This window comes from Cydia pomonella, chromosome 26 (genome assembly GCF_033807575.1).
Source record: "Cydia pomonella isolate Wapato2018A chromosome 26, ilCydPomo1, whole genome shotgun sequence".
Taxonomy (NCBI): Eukaryota; Metazoa; Arthropoda; class Insecta; order Lepidoptera; family Tortricidae; genus Cydia; species Cydia pomonella.
In genome coordinates, this window is record NC_084728.1 from 6,207,223 (window position 1) to 6,230,517 (window position 23,295).

Below are 23,295 nucleotides of genomic sequence, written 5' to 3' on the forward strand. Positions count from 1 at the left end.
TCCGTACACGGCGGGAAGAAGTTGATAACACCAGATATACAATTGAAGAAATTTCAACCTCATGTAATTCTATTCTAAGTTCTTTGTTCAATTTTATATAATTTTTTATATATATATAAAGATAGGCAGGCGTTTGACCACGATCTCACCTGATGGTAAGTGATGATGCGGTCTACGGTGGAGCACGCTTACCTATGAGATACCTATTTACCCTAGCCTTGAAGAGACCCAGATTGTACTCATGCAGAAACACAGACTCGGGCAGGGCATTTCACTCCTTGACAGTTCGCATAAGGAATGTTGAAGCAAAACGCTTCATGCGTATTTGTGCGTATCTAATCATAAAGATAAAAGACATTTATTCGTGACAGTCACAAACATGTCCGAACATGTACAGGCAACAAAAACAAAAGAATAGACTGGAATAGACCATTAAGTGCGCATCACGAAATGGACCCAACTCAGCATAATGCTAGCTTCATAGCCAGCGCTGGTCTTCCGTAGGACCCATGCGATGATACCAAGACAGATAACCCATACAGTACATTATAACATTACAAAGAAAAAATCCAAGAATAAGAATTACTTATTACTACAGAGATTACACAAAAAAAAAAACACGAAGACAACACAAAAAAACTTCGCTTTTTAAATATAAGCAAATTGATTTACAAGGAACGCGACCATATCGATGGTTTGCCTTATGGAGTGTCGAATTAAAAGGAGGAAAATCTCTTATGGCAGAACTATGGAAGGTAGAGGCAAGAAACAGAAACTTCTTAGGCAGAATTGTTGCAAAAGTGTCCAGCTGTCAGCTATAAATAATAGTTCCAAATCTCTCCAGTGTAGCGCTAGAGGAGCTAGGAACCTTAAGCGTTATTGACGGAGTGAATTACGTTGTCTATGATGAGATTTTTTCTCAAGTATTCTAGGTATGGTAGCACCACCTATTTGTGGTTTTTTCGGTCACTTTTTGGTATATTGAGATTTTGTTCCTTGCCTCTACCTTCCATAGGCAGAACTATTGTAAAAGTGACCAGCTTTCAGATTTAAATAATAGGTCTTAATCTCTCCAGTGGTGCTAGATAGGCTCATGGATTACATGAACCATACAGGTATAATAATGAAGTGATGAAATGGGGGAGGCGCAATAAATAACCAAACCAAATTACGTGGGTTCTTTGTGGTATGTTGTTAGAAATGTTAAAACGTGTTTTTAATTTTGTCGCATTGCGTATGTTCTGTCCTTCACGGGCGCACGCGTATAGCACATCTATATAAATACTAGGTTTATGACATTTTATTTCGGTGTATTGTGGCGCCGCCTGTTTAATGTTTTTTGATGGACACTTTTCATACATAGAGATTTTCCTCCTTTTAATTCCACACTCCATAGTGTGCCTGTTGCAGCTAGCGCCAGCGGCAACTTGTTTAACTAAAACTAAACTAAGCAAAGCAATTTGTAGTTGGTCTCGAGTTATCAACTTCTTCCCGTCTTGTACCGATTTGTACAGAACCCAATCGGCTCCAATAATAAGAATAATGCAAACCTCTACAAATACGGTGACCACAACCATCCGAAACATTTAATACGCAGTCCGGTGGCCATCTGTGACCACAACGTTGACCAATAATTTGAGGACAGATATCCCTTATGGCTATTTTTTTGCACGATTTCTTTTACCTATGTCGAGACAGTGGCAAACAAATAAGTGGCCAGCGTAGCCTAAGAACGCGTGCAACTTACAAATATTTTGGTCAATGTAAGAGGATAGTGGAAGTCGGTTTCGAGGTCATACCAACGTAGTCCCTATTTTTACAAGCTTTTATTTATTACAAGCTTTTATTTAACTTGCCCTGTTAGTATGTTTGGGACAAATCTTGCAAGTTAAATTTGACCCACTTTCCGGTTTCCGATGAAGCTGAAAATTTGCATACATGTGTATGTCGGGTGACAATGCAATATTATGGTACCATCAAGCTGATCTGATGATGGAGACAGGAGTTAGCCATAGGAACTCTGTGATAAAACAACGCAACCTAATTGTGTTTGGGAGATAATTGCTCCGAAAGAAAAAAAAAATGTGTCCCCCCCCTCTAACTGTTGAACCATAGGTCCAAAAAATATGAAAAAAATCTTGGAAGTAGAGCTTAAGACAGACATTAAATGAAAACTATAGCGGATATGATCAATTTAGCTTTTTTTGAGTTATTGCCAAAAGTTTCCCCTTCATAGTAAAAAGACGTACATCCACAGTTCATCCCTTAGTTCCACCATACCATACTTTAAGCTCCAGTTTAGCTTATTGTGACGGAAGAGTAACTACGGAACCCTACTCTGAGCATAGCCCGACATGCTCTTGGCCGGCTTTTTACCATAATATGGCGTGTAAATATTTAATACATACTTAAAATTACCTTAAATATTAAATTACAAAATATATACATATGTACATGCATTCTTAGAATGAGCTAGCCAAACGATAAAATATTTATTTCCGAGCGTGTCATATTCCTCGCGTTGCCCCGGCTCATGGGAGCCTGGGGTCCTCTTGCCAACTAATCCCAAGAATTTGTGTAGTCACTAGTTTTTACAAAAGTGCCTACCATCTGACCTTCGAACCCAAAGGGTAAACTAGGCTTTTTTGGGATTAGTCCGGTTTCCTCAAGATGTTTTTCTTCACCGAAAAGCGACTGGTAAATTATCTAATGATTTTTCGTACATTAGTTCCGATCCGAGAAACTCGGTACGAGCCGGGGTTTGAATCCGCGACCTCCGGATCGCAAGTCGCACGCTCTAACCGCTAGGCCACCAGCGCTTATGATATCAAATTATATCAATGTTAGCGACTAGATGTGTAGGTATTAAAATACCTATATGCCTGTTTAAATAAATTTCCGCCATTTTGAAACTAAAAATACTATGTAGTAGTTAGGTATACGTAGGTGCCTTACGAAATATGCTAAATAATAAGAATACTGATGTTTTCTTATTTTTAAATTAAGTATTTATTTTTAAACGTTCCTTGTTTGACCTTTTGAATTTATTTTCGTCGAGTTATTAAGTTGACTCATTACAGTTCGCAATAAACTGAAAACAAGAAATTTAAGAAAGAATTTATGTAATAATAGTACATTACGATACAAGTACGAAAAATAGGAAATTCGAAACGAGTGGCGATAAATTAAAACACGACCGAAGGGAGGGTTTTAAATGGACACGAGTTGCGAATTGCTTATTCGCACATGTATCGTACAACGTTTTACAGTACATATGGCTCGTGTCGATTTATCGCCACTCGTTTCGATTTATCGCCACTCGTTTCGAATTTCCTATTTTTCGCACTTGTATCGTAATGTACTATTACACTACATGGTGCTGCTTTACCGCATTAGTGCAATAATTAGCACATTACCTAACTATGCCGAAAATTTAAAGGGCGATATGTACAGTCAGCATCAAAAGTAGCGGATGAAACTACGTGCCAAAAGTATCTGATATTCCGGATAACTTTTCCAAATATAGACAAATTGTTAAAATTCGCACACAAAAGTATATCTTTTACAGTCTTAATTGTTCTATTTTAAAGACACCACTTTTTGTTAAGCTGTTACAGAATGGTAGATACTTATGAAACGTTATTTGATCCGCTACTTTTGATGCTGACTGTACCTACTGTAAAACGTTGTACGATACATGTGCGAATAGGTAATCCGCAACTCGTGCCGATTTAAAACACTTCCTTCGGTTGTGTTTTAATTTATCGCCACTAGGTATTGTAATACTATTGATAAACACATATTCCCAACTTTTAATGAAGGAATAGTGTTATATATATACAAGATGCTTTGTAAATTTCTGCCATTATTTAATTTTATTCGTGTACCTAAATGTATCAGCGGTTTATACTTTATGTAATATGCAACAAACCTATATCAATATTAATCTTGATCGGTTCACCTTTTTGGGGGCCTTCTCAAGTTCCATCCACCGATACGCAATCATCTTCGAAGAACCTTGTAGCCGGCTAACTAGAGCGGCAAATAAAAACTTTCTTATAGTAAAACAATATAATAGTTAAAATATGTACAATCAAATAAAATATTCATCAGTACGCGAGACTAAACCAAATAAATATCGTCACTGGCCTTAACGTTCTCGAATTCCAATCTTCGTCGAGTCGAACGATGAATTCCTGCAGCGGGTGCTACTGCGGGCTACGCGGGCTCACCAGGCGCAAGCAGATTAACACTTCAGCAGCGAATATCTAGAGAATAAGTAGCTTCAATCGTGCGTCTTTAATTTTAAACCAGAAGAAAGGACTGCAACAATCGTGCGTTCTTAGATTTCGGGTCGGAACCTAACCCAAGCCTCATTCAGTTACAAGAACCATTGACGTACAAATAAGACTTGGATTAGGTTAAAATATTAACAGAAACTTAATACTATACTTATATACGACTATACAAATCATACCTGCGTCAGAGACAGCCCATTAAGAGAAATGAGAAAAATTTACATGGAAAAAACCAAAAAAACAAGCGACACTGGCATATTTTTTTCATCACCGGCCAGTGCGCGCGGTGGCGGGCATCATACAGATTTGCCATAACCTATTAAAATAATAAATAAATAAATATTATAGGACATTATTACACAAATTGACTAAGTCCCACAGTAAGCTCAATAAGGCTTGTGTTGAGGGTACTGAGACAACGATATATATAATATATAAATATTTATAAATACTTAAATAGATAGAAAACACCCATGACTCAGGAACAAATATCCATGCTCATCACACGAATAAGTGCCCTTACCAGGATTTGAACCCGGGACCATCAGCTTCGTAGGCAGGGTCACTACCAACTAGGCTAAACCGGTCGTTAAAAACTAAAAGTTTAAGATCTTCTTTCTTACCTACTATTAGAAGGAAACTAAAACGACAACATAGTAGTTAATAGTTAATTAACCGTCTATTATAAACAGTAACTGGGATAAGTAAATAACCTAGTCCGAATCAAACATTCGTCCAAAAAAATCCGCAATTTCAAAATTACCTTTTCCCACAATCATTTCACATTGTACTTAATTACGTTAACGTCCCCTTTTATTAAATTTTTATCTAAAAAGCTCAGCTAAACCATTAATTTGCATCCATTCAAGCGTTCAAAATAGCGAAACTCACCTGACACAACAATCAAAACATTTTGACTCCGCGACAAAATTTATAGAGCCGGCGCGTTTGTCCTTTTTTCGCCCACTTTTTCTCCCACTGCTGGGCTTTTGTGAGTTGGGTGGTCGCAGGCGCCAAAGTGACATAAGTCACAATAACGCCGATGGTAAATTATGGCTAGTTTTGAGATGTGCCGCTTCGCCCGGGCCTTTATTGTGTGTTTAGTGATTGTGATCGTCACGGGATAAGATTGAGAAATTTTGATAGTGGATATAAAGTAGGTTTTTAAGGGTTTGATGTTCGGAGGGACTATTAGTAAAGGTTGCTAATGAAAATCGTTTCTTTTGTCACAAAAAGACAAATCTGTCGTTTCGATTACAGGAATTAAGGGTATTGTAGCCTAAATTCTAGCAGAGATATGTAAATACCTACCCAAACCATAGAGAAATCAAATAAGTAAACTTACTATACATAGATAAAAACCCAGTTATAATGTTTTTTTATTATATAATATGTAACATGTATATTTTTAGAATAATATATTTTGTTTAGCATTACTAGGGTATTTAGTTGCATTTAAGTTATTGTTTTGTGTGTATTTTTTCCGAATTGTATGTTTTTTACTCTTAATGTGTTTTTGTGTATTAAAATATAGTTGTAAGCACTTTTTAAGCGAGTTTTAAACTTATTAATAATATGTTTTACTATACCTCCCATACAACTTATTTTTTATTAAGTAAGGAAAGAGATGTATATAGTGAGTGAGTGAGGTGAGTGAGTATATATAGTAAACACCCCTATAATGCAACAGGCACCAGTAATGGGATGGTATAGATAAATCCTGTAAAGTATTTACCATCAGTTTTTAAGCATTGACAACATTTTACCGTAAACAAGAGCCAAGGAGCTGCTTAAGCTTGATTTTTCATTGATATTTGTTAGTTTGAAAATGAACGACGCCATACATCTCGTGACTGGAGCAAAACACCATTGTTTTAATTGGTTAATAATATTGAAACCAATTGCAGTAGCTTTCATTAAATACATAGAAAACATAGAGGATGAATTGGACATTCAACTTTTAAAGCATAAGGCTGTAGAAATATTACAGATGTCGGTGAAATATCAAAAATACTCCAATTTTTCTCTTAAATGTCCCGTGATTGGTGCCGTTAACATAGTGACTAGTGAGACTGCACGATTGGCTCAAATTCGCGAGTGACACCATTGAACAGCACCATTCTTAGTGTCCGTAAGGCCCTTCCTTAGATATATTATATGTCAGTGGTCTAAGTTTACTTATTTCTCTATGCCCAATTCTCTATACCTCTTCGCAAATGTACCGTACAACGTTTTACAGCACATACGGCCCTGTAAGGCTGAGATGGTCGGCTGTTTATCATTTGTCACCATCCCTGTCACGTTCTAACAAGTATGTAAGCGCGAAAGTAACGGTCATAGTGACAGGTGATAAAAATAGAACCTTGCTGCCACTGCAGTGGTATAATAGTATATTCTTGGCGCCATATAACACTACATTATAAAAACTTGAACGTAATAGGTACTTACCCACTTAAGGACTGTAGCAAGTAATAAAAACAGCATTAATACCTATGTGGAGAAATGAATTTATTAATGTAACTAGTACATAATTAAGATAGTATATATGGCGCCATTGTTTTGATTATATGTAGGTAAGTACAGTCAGCAACAATAGTAACGCCAAAAGGACAGGACAGTTCACGTTCAAAAGTATGTGTAACAATTTAATTTAATTTATTTTATTTTTATTTTATTTGATACACTAGCAGTTCTTGGAGCTGATGCGTGTATATCGCAGCACTTTTGTTTATTTAGCACTTTTTAATGTTCTAAAATGTGTATCTAGTATATTTTTGAAAGAGTTCACTGACGGTGCACTAACAACAGTTTCTGGTAGAGAGTTCCACACATTTACTACACGATTTGGCAAGAAGTGTTTCCTACGGTTGCTAGCACACGGAGGTTTGACTAGTTTTTTAGAGTGTCCTCTTAACCTTACATTCTGGCTTGATATGTATAGGTCTTTAATATTTGGAGCATTGTAGTGTCCAGACAAGACTTTGTATGACTTTGTTTGTGTGTAATTGTTCTATAGTCTGTATCTTTAGGCAATTAAATAAATGTAAACAATGTGTTTTTACATTTTCAGGTATTTGAGACATTTATCAGTTAACCAACCAAATAGAAAACTGCCTGGATCTGTTCATCGTTCTGGTTTTAACCTATTTCATTTAATCGTGTAATGTTTTCATTTACTCTCTAATGGCTAAATATTCGATCTCGGTTTAGGTTCCTTACTAGGGCGAATAGCAAATATTACAAAATTAAATTACTCAAAGAATCAAATAATTCCGATATATTCCTCAGAAAATAACACGATTATAGCAGCTTCGTTGTTACGCCGAGTAAGTAATATCGTAGTAAAACTTCTGTAAGTTTGAACACATCAAGTTAAATTAATCGACTGGAATAATTTCCTCGCCCAATAAAATACCTAACAGTGGTTTGTTTACATACATACTTTTAGATACCTAAAGATACAGACTTATATGTATAGAGACATATCTATTTTTGTTATGAGGCAATACCAGCGGAGTCCGTTCTCAGATTTGAGAATTTTAGGTAAATATCTCCGTCGCGCTGACGGGCGTGGGGTCTAAAATTAGTGCGATACGGTCAACTGCAGGTCAGGCGAAAATCCTGCGTAAAAATCTCAAAAATCGAGGTTTCGTTCTCGACATTTTTCTCCAAAACTTAACCAATCGTAACGAAATTTGAATGATATTATATGTGTCTAACAGTTTTGATTTTTGACTTTATTGTTGTTTATTTTGTGTGCTAGGCGTCTGTTTACGGCGCATTTATTTGGCCGTTATTAGCGCTTTTTAATTCAAAGTAACCTAGTCCTTATAAAACAAGAATATCAAAAAAAGATAAAATATTCATATAGGGCCAAAATCCAGAGAGGAAAATTCCGAGAAGGTTTGTATGGAAAAATAACCATTAACGTTTCCTTTTAAGCTTAGCTATCAGAAAGTGGCATATACTTTTGGCGCATAGTCTGACACCTAACTTTTGATGCTGACTGTACTTTTGCCTGAGTTGTTAGACCGTAACTTATTTACACGTTGTTTCACTTTTTCACTTCATTCGGTTTTATATACAGATATAGAATGTAAGCGTATTCTACATTACATATATGGTTAGAGAAGAAAAAGTAAGACAATTCTATTACCTATAGACCACAGACCAGGCGCTTATTAAGGCGGTCATCGCAACTCAGGCGATATGTAATGAACCCTCGTGGACGTCCGCTGCCGCTCCGTTGGAGGGTTGAGGGTTGCTTTTCTATTGGTAATGGAAATCTGTTCCTTGCCCGCGGTATAATAATATCGCGTAAAATATGATAAACTACCTGAACATGAACTGCTACACGGCTCATTATTTAACAATACGATTATTAAACTATATTATAATCGATTTAAAATAATTATAACAGTTTTAAAATTATTATTATTATTTTATACGAGTAATAGATATAATATGCTTGTCTAATTTGTTTTTAAACTGGTTTACATTTTGTGCTGATTATGAAGCCATCTAAATAATATTCAAATACAAAATTTCTTTATTAACAAGGTAGAGCTAGACCTAGATAAGTCTGCAACAATTTTGATAACACACGCAGTGCAAGTGTTATTTTAATGAAATTATCATAGAAGTTTGACGTGCAAAATAACACTTGCACCGCGTGTGCTATCAAAATAGTTGCAGACATCTTGGTTGTTCTAACTCTAGGCAGGACAAAAATCAAACGTAGGGGCATACCTGTGGTTGACGTACAACAAAACTAACTAACTGTTTTGGCTCAGCGATCCAAAAAGAATCTTGGCCTCCGAAACGAGAGAGTGCCACCTGTCCCGATCCAGCGCGGTTTCCTGCTATGAACTGGCATTCAGCCGACGCAGGTCCGCCTCCACGACATCACACCAGCGGTACCTGGGGCGCCCGATCGGTCGACGGCCGATTGACGTACATAAAATTGTGTCAAAATATTTTCAATAATATTAATATCCATAGAGGAAAATGAGGACTACTTACGTTTGTATGAAAAGGATATTTTACGCGGGTCCTCCACTTTCCTCTTAATAATCATGATGAGTATTTGATTATTACTCTGAGCGTACGACCATGTAAGTGTGTGTGTGACATATTATTATGTTAACGGCACCAATCATGGGACATTTAAAAGAAAATTTGGAGTATTTTTGATATTTCACCGACACCTGTAAAATTTCTACCACTTCATGCGTTTAAAATGAATTTCCTATTCGTCCTTTATGTTTTCTATATATTTAATGAAAGCTGCTGCAGTTGGTTTCAATATTATTTACCAATTAAAACTATGGTTGTTTGCTCCAGTCATGGGATGTATAGCGCTATTCATTTTCAAAGTAATAAATAGCAATGAAAAATTAAAAGCTGCTCTTTGGCTCTTGTTTATGGTAAAATGTTGCCAGCGAACTGATGGTAAATACATGTTTTACAGGATTTGTCTATACCATCCCATTACTGGTGCCTGTTCCATTATAGGGGTTATCTACATACGCATATATGTACAATTGATTAAAATACAACAAAATTAAGTGTTGGATTATTTGACCGTTGCAAAAGCTTTGTTTTTATGATAGAAACGCTTCCTATTTAGTAAATTACGGATCAGTATTTCTTGTGGAAGCTCTTTATGTGCAAGTTTTTCATTACCCTCCTCCATGTTTTTCAAATCATGTACCTAATTGAATTTTCAAACATTTCTTGAAATAATTGATTATAAAAGCAAGCGTTTAAATTAATAATGATAATGCAACTTTTTTAAGTATATTATTCTTATGTAGGTAACACACTTGGTTGTTTTGTGGGTAATTCATGTTATTATAAGCTTTTATTTAACTTGCAATGTACTTATGAGGGCTTGTAACAGGAGTAAAAAATTAAAATGTAGGGTGCGCCTTAAACTGACCAATATTAGATCGGCGACTTTTAAACATTTTGATTTGATTTTCAGCACACTTTAAAGTTTATTCTAGACGCAATTTATTACGAATGTTGTTAAGTTTAATATGTGACATTGACAAGCAACGGCAGCGTACATGGAAATTAATTTGTTTTTTTTTTTAAATAGGAAGTCTAAAGATTGTCATTGTTTGAGGAGTACAATATATGTTTAAGTTATTTACTCGCGTTACAGATCCCATCCTGTATGTATTGTACCTATATAACTTACGTATGCACGGGTCAAATCTTGCAACTTAAATTTGACTCACTTCCCGGTTTCTGATGAAGCTGAATATTTGCATACATATGTATGTCGAGTGACAATGCAATATTATGGTACCATCGAGCTGAACTGATGATGGAGACAGGAGGCGGCCATAGGAACTCTGTGATAAAACAACGCTACATTGTATTTGGGTGTGTAGAATTGTGTGTTTTATAATGTATTTATTGAACCATAAAACCGTAACCAAGACAAAAGTAATGCAGTTTCATGTATCTCAATCACAGGAAAAGGACATCAAGATAATGTATAATGGAAATGTTATAGAGCAAGTTAATGAATTTTAGTTCTTAGGCATTACAATTTGATTCTAATGTTAGCTGGAAAACACACATAATGGATATTTGTAAGAAAATTAGCCGATATGTATACGTTTTAAGAAACCTAACAAATACAGTGTCACAAGCAGCTCGCTCAGCACGCATATGTAGCGTCAAATTTACAATATGGTATATATATATATATATATATATATTTATCTACATATTTAAAAGGAGCCTTTATCAATGAGACATGTCGGCTCCGTTGCGCCTCTACATTACAGTTTCAATGTGTTACGAGTTGTCAAAAAAACTGTACACGAATTTCGCAGTTTTAGACAGGGGTTCCGCCAATATCGAGTGAAAAACCCCAATATCAGTTACTGCATAACCCCTAGCTTCAAATAGTTGCGCCCTCTTGTCTCGAGTCCGAACACATTCCATTAGTAGAAGTGCTGTACATCCTCGACAGAGCCGCAAATATCGCAGTTGGGCGACTTTGCTTTCCTCATCAGATGAGCAAACATATTTAATGGAATATGACCGGACCGAAGCCTGTGAGCATGTACAATATTCGCCCGGTTTAAGTCATATGGTATAATACATTGGGGAAATGCCTCTTTTCAAAATACAGAAAAAGTGCATATTTAAGAGCATTGTCTTTCTTAAAACAAAGAGAATCATGCAGAACTCACTTTGTTAAATTAGGTATATTGACGCTGACTTCAACCTACATCTTAGAGTCCTGCATATTTATACATGAACATATGGAACTATTTAAAATCACACATGCCAATTTCCTAGGAAAACCAAACATGTATTTATTATCCTACCCGATCACATTCCTAAAACTAGCTTTTACCACAATTCTGTTTTTGCTATGGGACCTAGAATATTCAATCAATTAGGTATATTGACGCTGACTTCAACCTACATCTTAGAGTACTGCATATTTATACATGAACATATGGAACTATTTAAAATCACACATGCCAATTTCCTAGGAAAATCAAAACTGTATTTAATATCCTACCTGATCACATTCCTAAAACTAGCTTTTACCGCAATTCTTTTTTTGCTATGGGACTGTTATGTTTTGATGTTAATAAAACTATTATTGAGATTAATAAACACTTGTATTACTTATTATCTTAGTTTATAAAAAGTAGTAAAAGCACAGCACAGCCATCATTGATGGCATCATCGAGTAAGAGAGCGAGTTGTCAGTCTTGCCACAGATACCTAAACTCCAGATAAACAGATAGCATATCTGACAGGGACCTAGAATATTCAATCACATGTCGAATATAATGAATTACTAAATCGGTTTTAATGAAACTCGCGCAAGAACGATCCATAATTCCATAACAAGAGAATTATTGCAATATATTCTGAAAAATACGTGGACATATAATGAATATTGAGCAATTCTAACAATACTTAGTGTTTATGTAGAGAAACATTGATTGAATTACTAATGTCTAAGATAAATAGACTCAATTCTCGAGACGAATTCGCCATTTTGAAGTTCAAACGGATATTCAACAAAGCGCCGTACAGCACTATCTCCTTAGCTGCCAAACTCGGAGCACGATTTATTCTTAGTTTTTCTTTATCTTCTTCCTCATGGAAGCCTTGGGTCCGATTGGCAACTAATCCCGAGAATTAACGTAGGCACTAGTTTTTACGAAAGCGACTGCCATCTGACCTTTCAACCCAGAGGGTAAACTAGGCCTTATTGGAATTAGTCCGGTTTCCTCGCGATGTTTTCCTTCACCGAAAAGCGCCTGGTTTGAACCTGCGACCTCCGTATTGCAAGGCCTTATCGCTAGGCCACCAGCGCTTCCTTAGTTTTTCTTTATACATTAATAAAATCTGTAAATCTTTTGTAGAAGTTACTTGTTTATCAATAATATTATAAAAATATAGATATGTAGATATGATACTCATACATAAGGAGCACAAAAAATACTTCCATATTTATTTCTATACCTACGAAGAAATCTGTTTATTTTTGATTAATTTTCGCATTCCATTCATCTCAGTCATTCTTGTTTTAAGACATACGCTTGTCTCTTTCTCTTTCTGTGAGCGGGAGTTTGTTAGCACGTGCACATTTCTCGCTTGTCCACGCGCGACTAAAGTCAACTTGTATAATTTGTCACAAGGCAAGCGCTTCAATTTTGGAACGCCTATAGCCTATCCTGTACAGCTAAGATGTCACGTTCTAACAAGTATGTAAGTGCGAAAGTGACGCATGACAGGTGATAAAAATGCGATTTTTTTTTTTTTTTTATTTATTTATTACGAGCATTGGCAACTAGGCCATCAGCTCAAGCATGAAATACAAAAGTAACATAAGTACTTTACTTATAACTAATTCACATAAAAATGAGACACGAATCTAATAGTTACATGAGATATTTACAATATTTACAAACTACCTATAGTATGAGTAACAAATTGATAGATTACAGGATATAATTGTGGATATTTCATAAGGCCCTGTACTGAATTTGGCAGAACTTGCAAACCAGTATCCATACACATAGCAACAAACAATAACCTTTGTAAATTAAATGAAGGACAATGGAAAAAAATATGTTCAAGATCACATACATCAAAATTACAATGTGCACAAACAGCAGAATCACTTAGCTCTAATCTAAAAAGATGTGCGGGAAAACGAGCATGACCAATGCGCAATCTACATATAGTTGTAATAAATGCCCTTTCTACATATTTTCTTTGGTATTCAAACCACGACTTGGAGCTGGGTGCCGGGACTATTTCTGCAAGCCATTTCCCTTTGACTTCTTTGGATTTAGACCATGAGTTATTCCAACGTCTAATCATAAGTTCTTTAACAAAAGGTACTAAATCGGATTGAGGTACTTTTAAATCACAAACTTGTATATCTTCTGTAGATTTGGCAAGCTTGTCTACTAGTTCGTTGCCAAAAATTCCTGAATGTCCCGGAACCCAGCAAAATTCAACAGTAATATTTCTATTCAACAAAGAACTTAAACAACTTCTTAACTTATAAATTAAATAATTTACAGATGCACTTACACATTTACTTTTAAGCGCTTGTAAAGCGCTCATCGAATCAGATAGAATCAAAAACTTATTTTTAGTTATATAATAATTACGAATATGTTCTAAAGCATAAATTATGCCTAATACTTCAGCCGAAAATACTGAAAAATAACTACTACATTCAAAAACTTTTCCTATGTTCAAAAAAGAGTCAAAAAATGCAAAACTGGTCCTATCTTTAGTTTTAGAGCCGTCAGTATATAACTTAACAAAATCAGTCTTATCATCAAGAAACTCCAAAAAGTCATATTTCGATTCAAATTTGACCAGTTCAACAACCACGTCTCGCATAATATCATTGTAATCATGTTCAAAACAGGGAAGCAAATTAGACCAATACACTATATCTTGAAATTCAAAGTTTAAATAAGTTATAACATCACTTATGGAAGAAGAATTAGGAAACGGTATTAAATTATAATTTGGAATATTGATATTATTTAAGTATCTATAAATTACTTCGTTACCACGACTAACTAATTTAAGAACATACTTGTCAGTGATGTAACATCTGCGTACAAATAAAGGAACAATGCCAGCCTCTATTTCCAGAGAATTAATTGGAGATGACATCATAGCCCCCGTAATAATTCGTAGGGCCCTATTTTGGATAATATCTAGTTTCCTTAAAAGATGGTTATTCGCATCAGCAAAAAACATACAACCATAGTCAAAATGACTTCTAATTGTCGCGATATATATTGTTTTAAGGACCTTAGGGTCTGCACCCCATTTCACTCCAGTTAACGACTTCAATATGTTTACACCCAGTTCAGCTCTTTTAGAAATTGAATCAATATGAGTTTTCCAAGAAAGATCATAATCAAGAAATAGGCCAACGTATTTGACAAAAGACTGAGCAGGAATAACGTTAGAATTGTATAAAACTTGAGGATAATGTAATCCATTTTGAGAAAAGAGAATTACAGAACTTTTGGAAACATTAACCTCAAGTTTTAGCGAATTTGTTAATATGCAATGAATATTACGCAGACAACTGTTCATAATAGATTCACCATTTTTTATGTCATTACAATTTACATATAAAACCAAATCATCAGCGTAAAATAAGTGCTTAACAGAAGACGGAATTTGTTTCATGAAACAAACCAAACTTAGAATGAATATAAGAGGAGATAATACAGAACCTTGAGGAGTACCCTTTGTAGAAACTTTAGAACCTATTAATGTAGATTTATTAACTTTTAGAGTTACAGATCGATTGTTTAGAAAATTGAATAACCAGCGTAAAATATGACCAGGAAACCCTAATAAAGATAAACTTTTAATAAGGTATGCGTGATCTATGTTATCAAACGCCCCTTTGATGTCTAAAAAAACCGCCAAAGTATATTGATTAGAAAGAAAATTGTTCTTAATATCCCCAATTAAACAACTTAAGTTATCTATCGTGCTTTTACCTTTCCGAAAACCATATTGAGTACTTGGAATGACTTTGCTATTTTCTGTAAACCACTCAAGTCTATTTTTTAAAATGGTTTCAAAAACTTTCGCAAAGCAAGACGTTAAGGAAATTGGCCTATACGACTCAACACAATTAGAATCCTTATAAGGTTTTAGTATCGGGACGACATGTTGCATTTTCCACGTTGGGGGAATACAATTACTTTGCCACAAATCATTAAATATTTTACAGAGTATTGTCTTGGCATGAAGAGGTAAGTTTTTAATTACTTTGTAAGAGATTAAGTCAGGACCAGGTGAAGTTTCTTTTTTATTTTCTAATGCGGCTAAAAATTCACTAATAGAAAATGGGTTGACCATCCATTGAGCCTCCGGGCAGCCACGATTTTCAAAGTAATCATTAAGGTCACTATTTGATACTTGATTATTTTCGGAAACAATTCTGTCTAAAAACAATGTCACATTATCAGGATTTTGAAAAAAATTTGAAGATGAAGAAACGGTATTCAGTTTTGCATGTTTAAATCTACGTATATGGTCCCAAATAATTTTACTGGATGTCATACGATTAAAGGAGGAACAAAGATTCAACCAACTCACGCGTTTAATTTCAAATAATGTTCTTTTCTTTAGAGCATCTAGTTTTTTGTATATAATGTAATTCTCCATAGAAGGATATTGTTTGTAAGATCGTAAGGCAATTTTAGCTTGTAAAACTACACGGTCACATTCATCATTCCACCACGGGGTAGCTTTTAAGGATTTATTTGTGTGATGGTAACACTTTTTAGGAAATGTCATTAATATGTCATGCAAAATACTCAAATACTTCATATAGTTTTCTAGAGGGTTATTTACAAATTGAAAAACTTCAAATTTATCATCACATAACTTGTTAAACTTAGACCAGTCAAGCTTTTTAAAATTTACCTTAGCTAGCGAATTATCATCTTGTTGAGGATTAATACCTGGACCCTTAAATAAGTTATTAGAATAATATGTATGAGTGAGCGAGTCAAAAACCACACTAATGAGCAAAGGGAAGTGATTACTACTAAGAAGATCATCAAGAACAAATACCGAACAACTAGAACTAAGAGCTCGGGATGCGAATACCAAATCCAGAACATTACCTTGTTGGCCAAACGGAGCAAAAGTGGTGATAGTGCCATCATTTAAACAAATTAAGTCAGAATTCTCCACATAAGCATGAAGAGCTTTACCCCTTCCATCATTGACTCTTGAACTCCAAGATGAGTGATGTGCGTTGAAGTCACCTATTATCAAACGATTATTACTTACAAATTTTGAACATGTATCTTTCAATGAATCTATAGTAAACTTACCATTTGGAGGTGGAGGAGCGTATACACATAACAAATCTAGAGAAAAATTATGAATGTTAATATTAATTAATATATTTTGAAAATGGTACTGTGATAAAGTGTTGACAATACTGAACTTGTATTTGGAACGAATTGCAATTGCAACACCACCATGGGGATGGTTTGAGTCTCTTCTAATTACAGTAAACCCAGGCAATTTGATAATTTTGCTAGGGGTCAGCCAAGTTTCATTAAATAGTATAATGTCGACACTTTCATCACAGCCATGCAAAAAATGTATAAGTTGACCTAGTTTTGGAAATAGACTTCTGGAGTTCCAATGAAGTATTTTTAATTGTTTGATACCCAACCTGTCCATAATTTAAGTGGTAAAACTTGTTACAAGCAGCTCTTTAATCATTTGGGAGGATATTGGTAAAGGACCAGAGGAAGTATTATTGACTTCTCTTTTTTTCATTAATTCTACAATTGTTTTGGTGATTGCATTAAGGACAATATCAGAATTAATAATGTCAGCAATCAAAGCACGTCCGTGAGGTGTTTTAGCAGGTGTTTTTAAAATCTTACTATTTGGATTAGTACTATTATTAGGTGTAACAGCTATTGCAGCTGCAGTTGCATAAGAGAATTTGCCATTTATCTTGTTCTTAATTTGTGCAATTTTTTCTGCCTTCACTTTACAGGTATAAGAAACTGCCGAATGGGGTCCACTACAGTTTGAGCACTTGAAGACTGATGGTGTGGTACATTCTTTGTAAAAATGTCCCGCCGAACAAATGGAACATACTTGAGTGCTTTTACAAGCTCCACTGCCATGTCCAAATTTATAACATCTGAAGCACTGAAGCAGAGGTCTGATGTATTCCTGTACAGGCATCCAGATATGGTCATAAATTACGTGGTCGGGTCTAGACGAGGTCATAAATGTAACCAGGACGGTTGGGAGAGGTTTGAATTGCCCATCGTCCTGTTTTTTGGTAAAGCGCTTTACACCAAGAATCATACAACTCGCTTTTAAGTCCTCGAGCAATGTCTCCTCACTAAGATCCACAGGAGCACGAATAATTCCTTGGCACTCTATGCTGTCATATGGAATTGTTGCTTTCCAATTATTTTCTTGTAGTACAGGTTTGTTTAGCAAAAATGCATTTGCATCCTTGGCACATCCGAAATAAACTTTAACATAAAAGTTACCAGCCGCCTTTACATATTGCACCCCCAAAATCTCTTTTAATATTCCATTAACTTTGAGGATGTCCATGGGGACTTTATGAGTCAGTTCATTAGAAGCAGATTGTAGTAGTACAAGATACTCTTTTTTTGTCAAATCTTCATATATGGGGTTGTGGTCTTTGAAGAGACCGCGACGACTTCGTATGTATGTCATTTTTTGCTTACATGATGTGACTTCTGTATCAGAAACATCTTTATTTCTTCTTTTTGTTGAAGTTTTGGCGGTTTCTGTTTCCATGGGGGAGGGGCCGCCGCCCGCACCCCCGCCTCCTGGCCTCATTCAACGAGTAGAATCAGAAATTTAATCTAACATTAAATTTAATAATAAATGAGCAAATATATCTCGGTTTTGTCAGTAAAAAAGGACTTAAAACACTATAATTAAAATATTTTCAAAAATGCCGCCTAGTATTTTCGGTTTCCCGCCCTTTTTTCTAACATGCTATCATAAAAATGCGACCATGATACCATAGATTAGTTATTAATCATTTTGTTCATATGTTACACAGGTTGATATTCAATATTTTAATTATGACATAAATTCTGTATACGTTTTGCTACTTTACATAGACGATGGGAATTTCTTACAATAATTTAATCATAGAACTGTAAGCTTGTAACAATCTCGTCTAATACATTTTGTAATCATTATTTCCAAAAAAGTAAATCCAACCAAAACATCCCACGTAGTTAATAACGCATAGGCGTGCCATAGATAATATAGATCGTGGCCACAGATCATATAGAGTCATCCCGCGGCGGGTCATTATGGCAAGATGGCCGACACCACTGACAGTAGGGTGACCAGGTTGGGCTAATAGGACCGGATTGTGTTAAAACATACTATAGTTTGGCCCAGGACTGTCTCATTTCAAACATAGATAGAGAATCATTATGTCTTTGTCTTACGCTAGTACTAGCGCCCAAAAAGAAAGGGATGAATATAGATTTCCTGGTGCTTACTGACTGACAAGTTGTTTGCCTGACTATAATAATCGAAAGGAAAAACGAATAGAGTACATGTCCTGATGTGCTGTCGGAAAGTTACAATAATCGCGAAATTTCCACATTGAGATAATTCGGTTTATGTATAGGCATCGAAATTTTCCATTTTCAAAATAAAAAGATTCCTGTAAAATTTTCCAATTTTTGTAATAGTTCATGTTGAACATATGTAAGTTAATACATGAAATGGAACTCAATAAGTATATTTCACAGATATTACAAAATTCATAACAATAAACTATAAATAAACTTAATAATAATAAAAAAGGCTACAAATAAACTTAAAGTAAATAAAAAACGTTTCCCAAGTCGCTGCCGATGGGCAGTGTGCCCAGAAGGCTGGCCGCATTGCCACGTTGGATGGCAATGCTTATCCTTTGAGCAAAATACTGGCGCGATGAAATGAGATGATTGAATTTTGTATTAAAAACGGAAACAATAGACACGCTCTGTCCTATCGCCACAGATTTCAAAAGTAAAGATAGGCCCGTTCATTTAACGCCGAGCGAACATGCGCACCAATGGAATGTGCTCGTAAGTTTAGAGTTTTCGTAAGGCCCCTCTTTACTGTTGGGATATTTCCGGATTGATGATGAAAACGAATAATTTTACCAATATTTTGAGTTTATTAAAGATAACGATATAATAGCAACCAATTTACAATATATATTCCTAGACGTCTTCACTATAACTTGTCCGTACTCGAACTGGCTGCTTGTCACTGCTTACCCGTCTTTTTATAACAATTCAAAATGGCGGGAATCAGTGACAAGTAAGAGTCAGTTGTTACTCTTTTATAAGCTTGTCATAAATAAAAGTAATAATAGTCAAAATATAAGCTATTTCTAAATAATGATCCTTACATTACGATATTATATAATAAAATTATATTATAAGTCAATATCTCTCGCGCATTGAAAATGCAGGCTAAACTTGGTATAGAAACACGTTGAACAATTAAATGAGTTTTCTAATCGTGGTTACAACACATACGGTACAACTACTATACGCGGCGAGGCAGTACTGGAAGTGCATAGTTTTTAAGATTATTTTTTTTAGTAAAATAATTAAATTTGGCAGAATTCCTGAGTACTTTACGAATTATGAGAGCTTTAACGAATTACGACAAGAAATAATTTTTCACTTATCGTTTTTCCGTAGAATCTTTAAATTATTTACACTAAGCGCTAGAAAAAAATCGAAAGGACGAAGTAAAAATAGAATACTTTTTTTTTCATTTCTATTCATTTATATCATAAACTGACAATTATTTAAGGAACATTACTGGGACATTTTTTTTATCCTATTACGATCGAAAGAGCTCGTAATTCTAAGTAGAAACAACATAAAAAAAATTCCAAATCTGTAAATTCGTGTAGTGTAAAACTACCCAGGTTTGTCCCAGGACAGGCTTAAACCGCACCCACCCTACCCAATTGACAAAAAAGTAAAATTGAACCCAAAAGATAATTATTATTTTACGAACCCGAAGTAAATTATATGTATTCTGGCCTAGACCCTTCTCCTACCAAATATTACTTGACCTCGGGCCCTATGCGGAACCCATATAACCAGAGCTCAAACTAAACTGGTGTATTTCGAGTTATTAATTTCTTTTCGGCTGTCCATTTTGGGCGTGAAAAAGACAGAAATAGGTTATTAGATAAAGTTAGAGAAGGACAGAAGAGTTTTTTAAGGTGAAGTGTATGGGCGGTGTGTTCGTTTGGTGATTATTGTTTTTTCTATACATGGTGTTTCTAATTTTTAATGTGCTTTTTTCGGTTTTTTTGGTTTCTAGATGCAGGATGGATATCTGGTTTTGTGTTTAAGTCTTCGAAATATATTTATGTAAACAATAGATATTTTATATTAGAGTCTGACCAAGCTAAGTTGGCAGCGATTTTGATAGACCAGCTGTGCAAATGTTAAGTAAGTTTGACGTTTAAAATAGCACTTGCACTGTCTGGGCTGTCAAATACTACTGTTTTTCTATATTTTGTCCAAATACCTATAGTATAGGTAGGTACTTAATAAAATGGCTTAAGAGTCACGGACCCGTCCAAAAGCCGCTCCATACAACCGACTCTCATTTTATAAAGACATCATTAAGAGGAAAGGGGAAGGCCATTTCTCCATACAAGCGTAGTCCCCATTTTCCTCTCTGGATATTGACATTATGAAAAATATTTGTACATAATTTGATGTATATTAACCATAGCTATGCTCCTACATTTGACTATTTTTTGTTTTATTATTTTTTTTACATATATAACTAGTTTGCAATTGATAACTGTTGATTCTCCGAATAATAAATAAATAAATAAAACATATTTCATACAATTTTTTAAATGCTCCTAAGTCTTATAATAATTAAAAATTCGAAAAAAATCAAACGTAAGGACATAGCTGTAGTTGATTTACGACAAATAGTGTTATAATATATCCAATAGAACGAGAGCACGTGACGCCATATTTGAACTCAGCACGTATTCTTAAAATGTCATTACGCAGAGAATTGCATCTTTCATCTCTGTTATTTGGTGTTTTTAAAACGTCTAAACCAGAGTATCTATTTAATAAGTTTAAATTTCGTGGTAGCAGGTCAAGCTTGTATGGAATCAGATCGGTTTGCGATGATTTGTTACTGCCTCGCTGTCACTTTGCCGTTTTCAAAGGTAGTTTTAAATACTCAGCAACAAAATGCTGGAATAACTTACCGCCACCTATCAAAAACTTAAATACAATTAGTACTTTTAAATTAAAACTCAAACAACAACTTCTAGAATTTCAAAGCATGCTACCTCCTGGTACTAGAGTAAAGCCGTCGTATCTGTAGTGGTCGAAATCGTTCTTATGCGCCGTTCAACTTTGTTAATCTCGGTACTTACTTATAGTAAAATTATTACATTCATGTTATTTATTTCCTCAATATATACTTTATTACCCAACGTATTTATTTAGCCTAAACATTAAACCTACTATCACATATGTCATAGTATCATACAGTATAATCTTATAAATATATCCTTAAACATAAACATATATTTGCATACCTATATTACTTATTTTCTACACAAACTAAAACAGTCTTAGCCATACAGTTTCCGACAAGCAGCAAGTAAATTCGTATTGTACGAAGGGTCGGCCTGAAAACCAGCGTTGTAGTAGGTAAGCCTGCTGCAACACATGCTGAGGTTCGCTCCTTTTTAGCATCATAATTTTAAAAGTTTAGTTATCTACATGTAAACATAAATTTGTGCCTAATTAAGTTTCATTTTAAGGCTTGTAATGTTTTGTAGTATTGCCTGTAAACATGTTTCAATGTGGTGTTAAATAAATAAATTCTATGTCTATGTCTATGTCAATAATGTTAATATCCAGAGAGATCCTTTGTAATACTAAGAAATCAGAGCGAGTAAAACTTCTTTTCGCTCTATTTTCTTTGACATTCTTAGTCAGAACTTAAGGTCTGTTATAAAGATTTTTACTGATAAAAAATCATAGGTATTATAAAGATACCTTGTAATTAATGTATATGGGTTGAAAACTTATTAAATGCTTACTTACAATTTAATTTATTCTCACTATATTCCTTTTGCATAATTATATGTAATATTCGGAAAAAGTTATAAAAACCATTGCATAATTCGATAGCTATATTATTCATCTTTTAATATATAGTTTACGTGGATTTCTTTGTTTAAATACATAGTCTAGAGAGTTTTCAATCTTGCCTCATGCACAATTGTCTAAATCTATACGATTTCGTGCGAAACCGAAAAATATGCAATGTTTGGAGGGGAATATCTTAGGTATAAACTAGTAAAAAAATAAATAGTGGTCTCAAAATTGGCGGTAATATAGAGGTCTCATTAAAACAAGCAATTGAACCTTCTGGCAAAGTTGCAAGATTGCATTGGGCACACTTTTGTAAAGTATAAGTTTTGGGGTTCCGTACCCAAAGGGTCAAACGGGACCCTATTACTGAGACTTCGCTGTCCGTCCGTCCGTCCGTCCGTCTGTCATCAGGCTGTATCTCATGAACCGTGATAGCTATACAGTTGAAATTTTCACAGATGATGTATTTCTGTTGCCGCTATAACAACAAATACTAAATACAGAATTAAATAAATATATAAGGGGGGCTCCTATACAACAAACATATGTTTTTATAAATAATGGTACGGAACCCTTCGTGCGCGAGTCCGACTCACACTTGCCCGGTTTTTATAAATTGACCGCGTGTTTTCGTCTTTAGGCAATCTGCTAAGCTTTCCAAGGATTCCCATAAATTCTCCACCTAAATTTTATATTCTTACTTATATCACGTTTTTGACCATTACAAAATAAGCTAACTGTGCCTAATTTTT

The 23,295-nt window shown here is 34.8% G+C and overlaps 2 protein-coding genes across 2 annotated transcripts; both read right to left on the minus strand.

Moving 5' to 3' along the window:
• Nucleotides 1–13,202: 13,202 nt before the first annotated feature.
• On the minus strand, nt 13,203–14,425 carry LOC133531883 (uncharacterized). The gene has a single exon (XM_061870282.1). The coding sequence runs from the start codon at nt 14,205–14,207 to the stop codon at nt 13,251–13,253; it is 957 nt and encodes a 318-aa protein (XP_061726266.1). The 5' UTR covers nt 14,208–14,425; the 3' UTR covers nt 13,203–13,250.
• A 1,928-nt stretch (nt 14,426–16,353) lies between these two features.
• On the minus strand, nt 16,354–18,355 carry LOC133531882 (uncharacterized). The gene has a single exon (XM_061870281.1). The coding sequence runs from the start codon at nt 18,198–18,200 to the stop codon at nt 17,049–17,051; it is 1,152 nt and encodes a 383-aa protein (XP_061726265.1). The 5' UTR covers nt 18,201–18,355; the 3' UTR covers nt 16,354–17,048.
• Between the last annotated feature and the right edge of the window lie 4,940 nt (nt 18,356–23,295).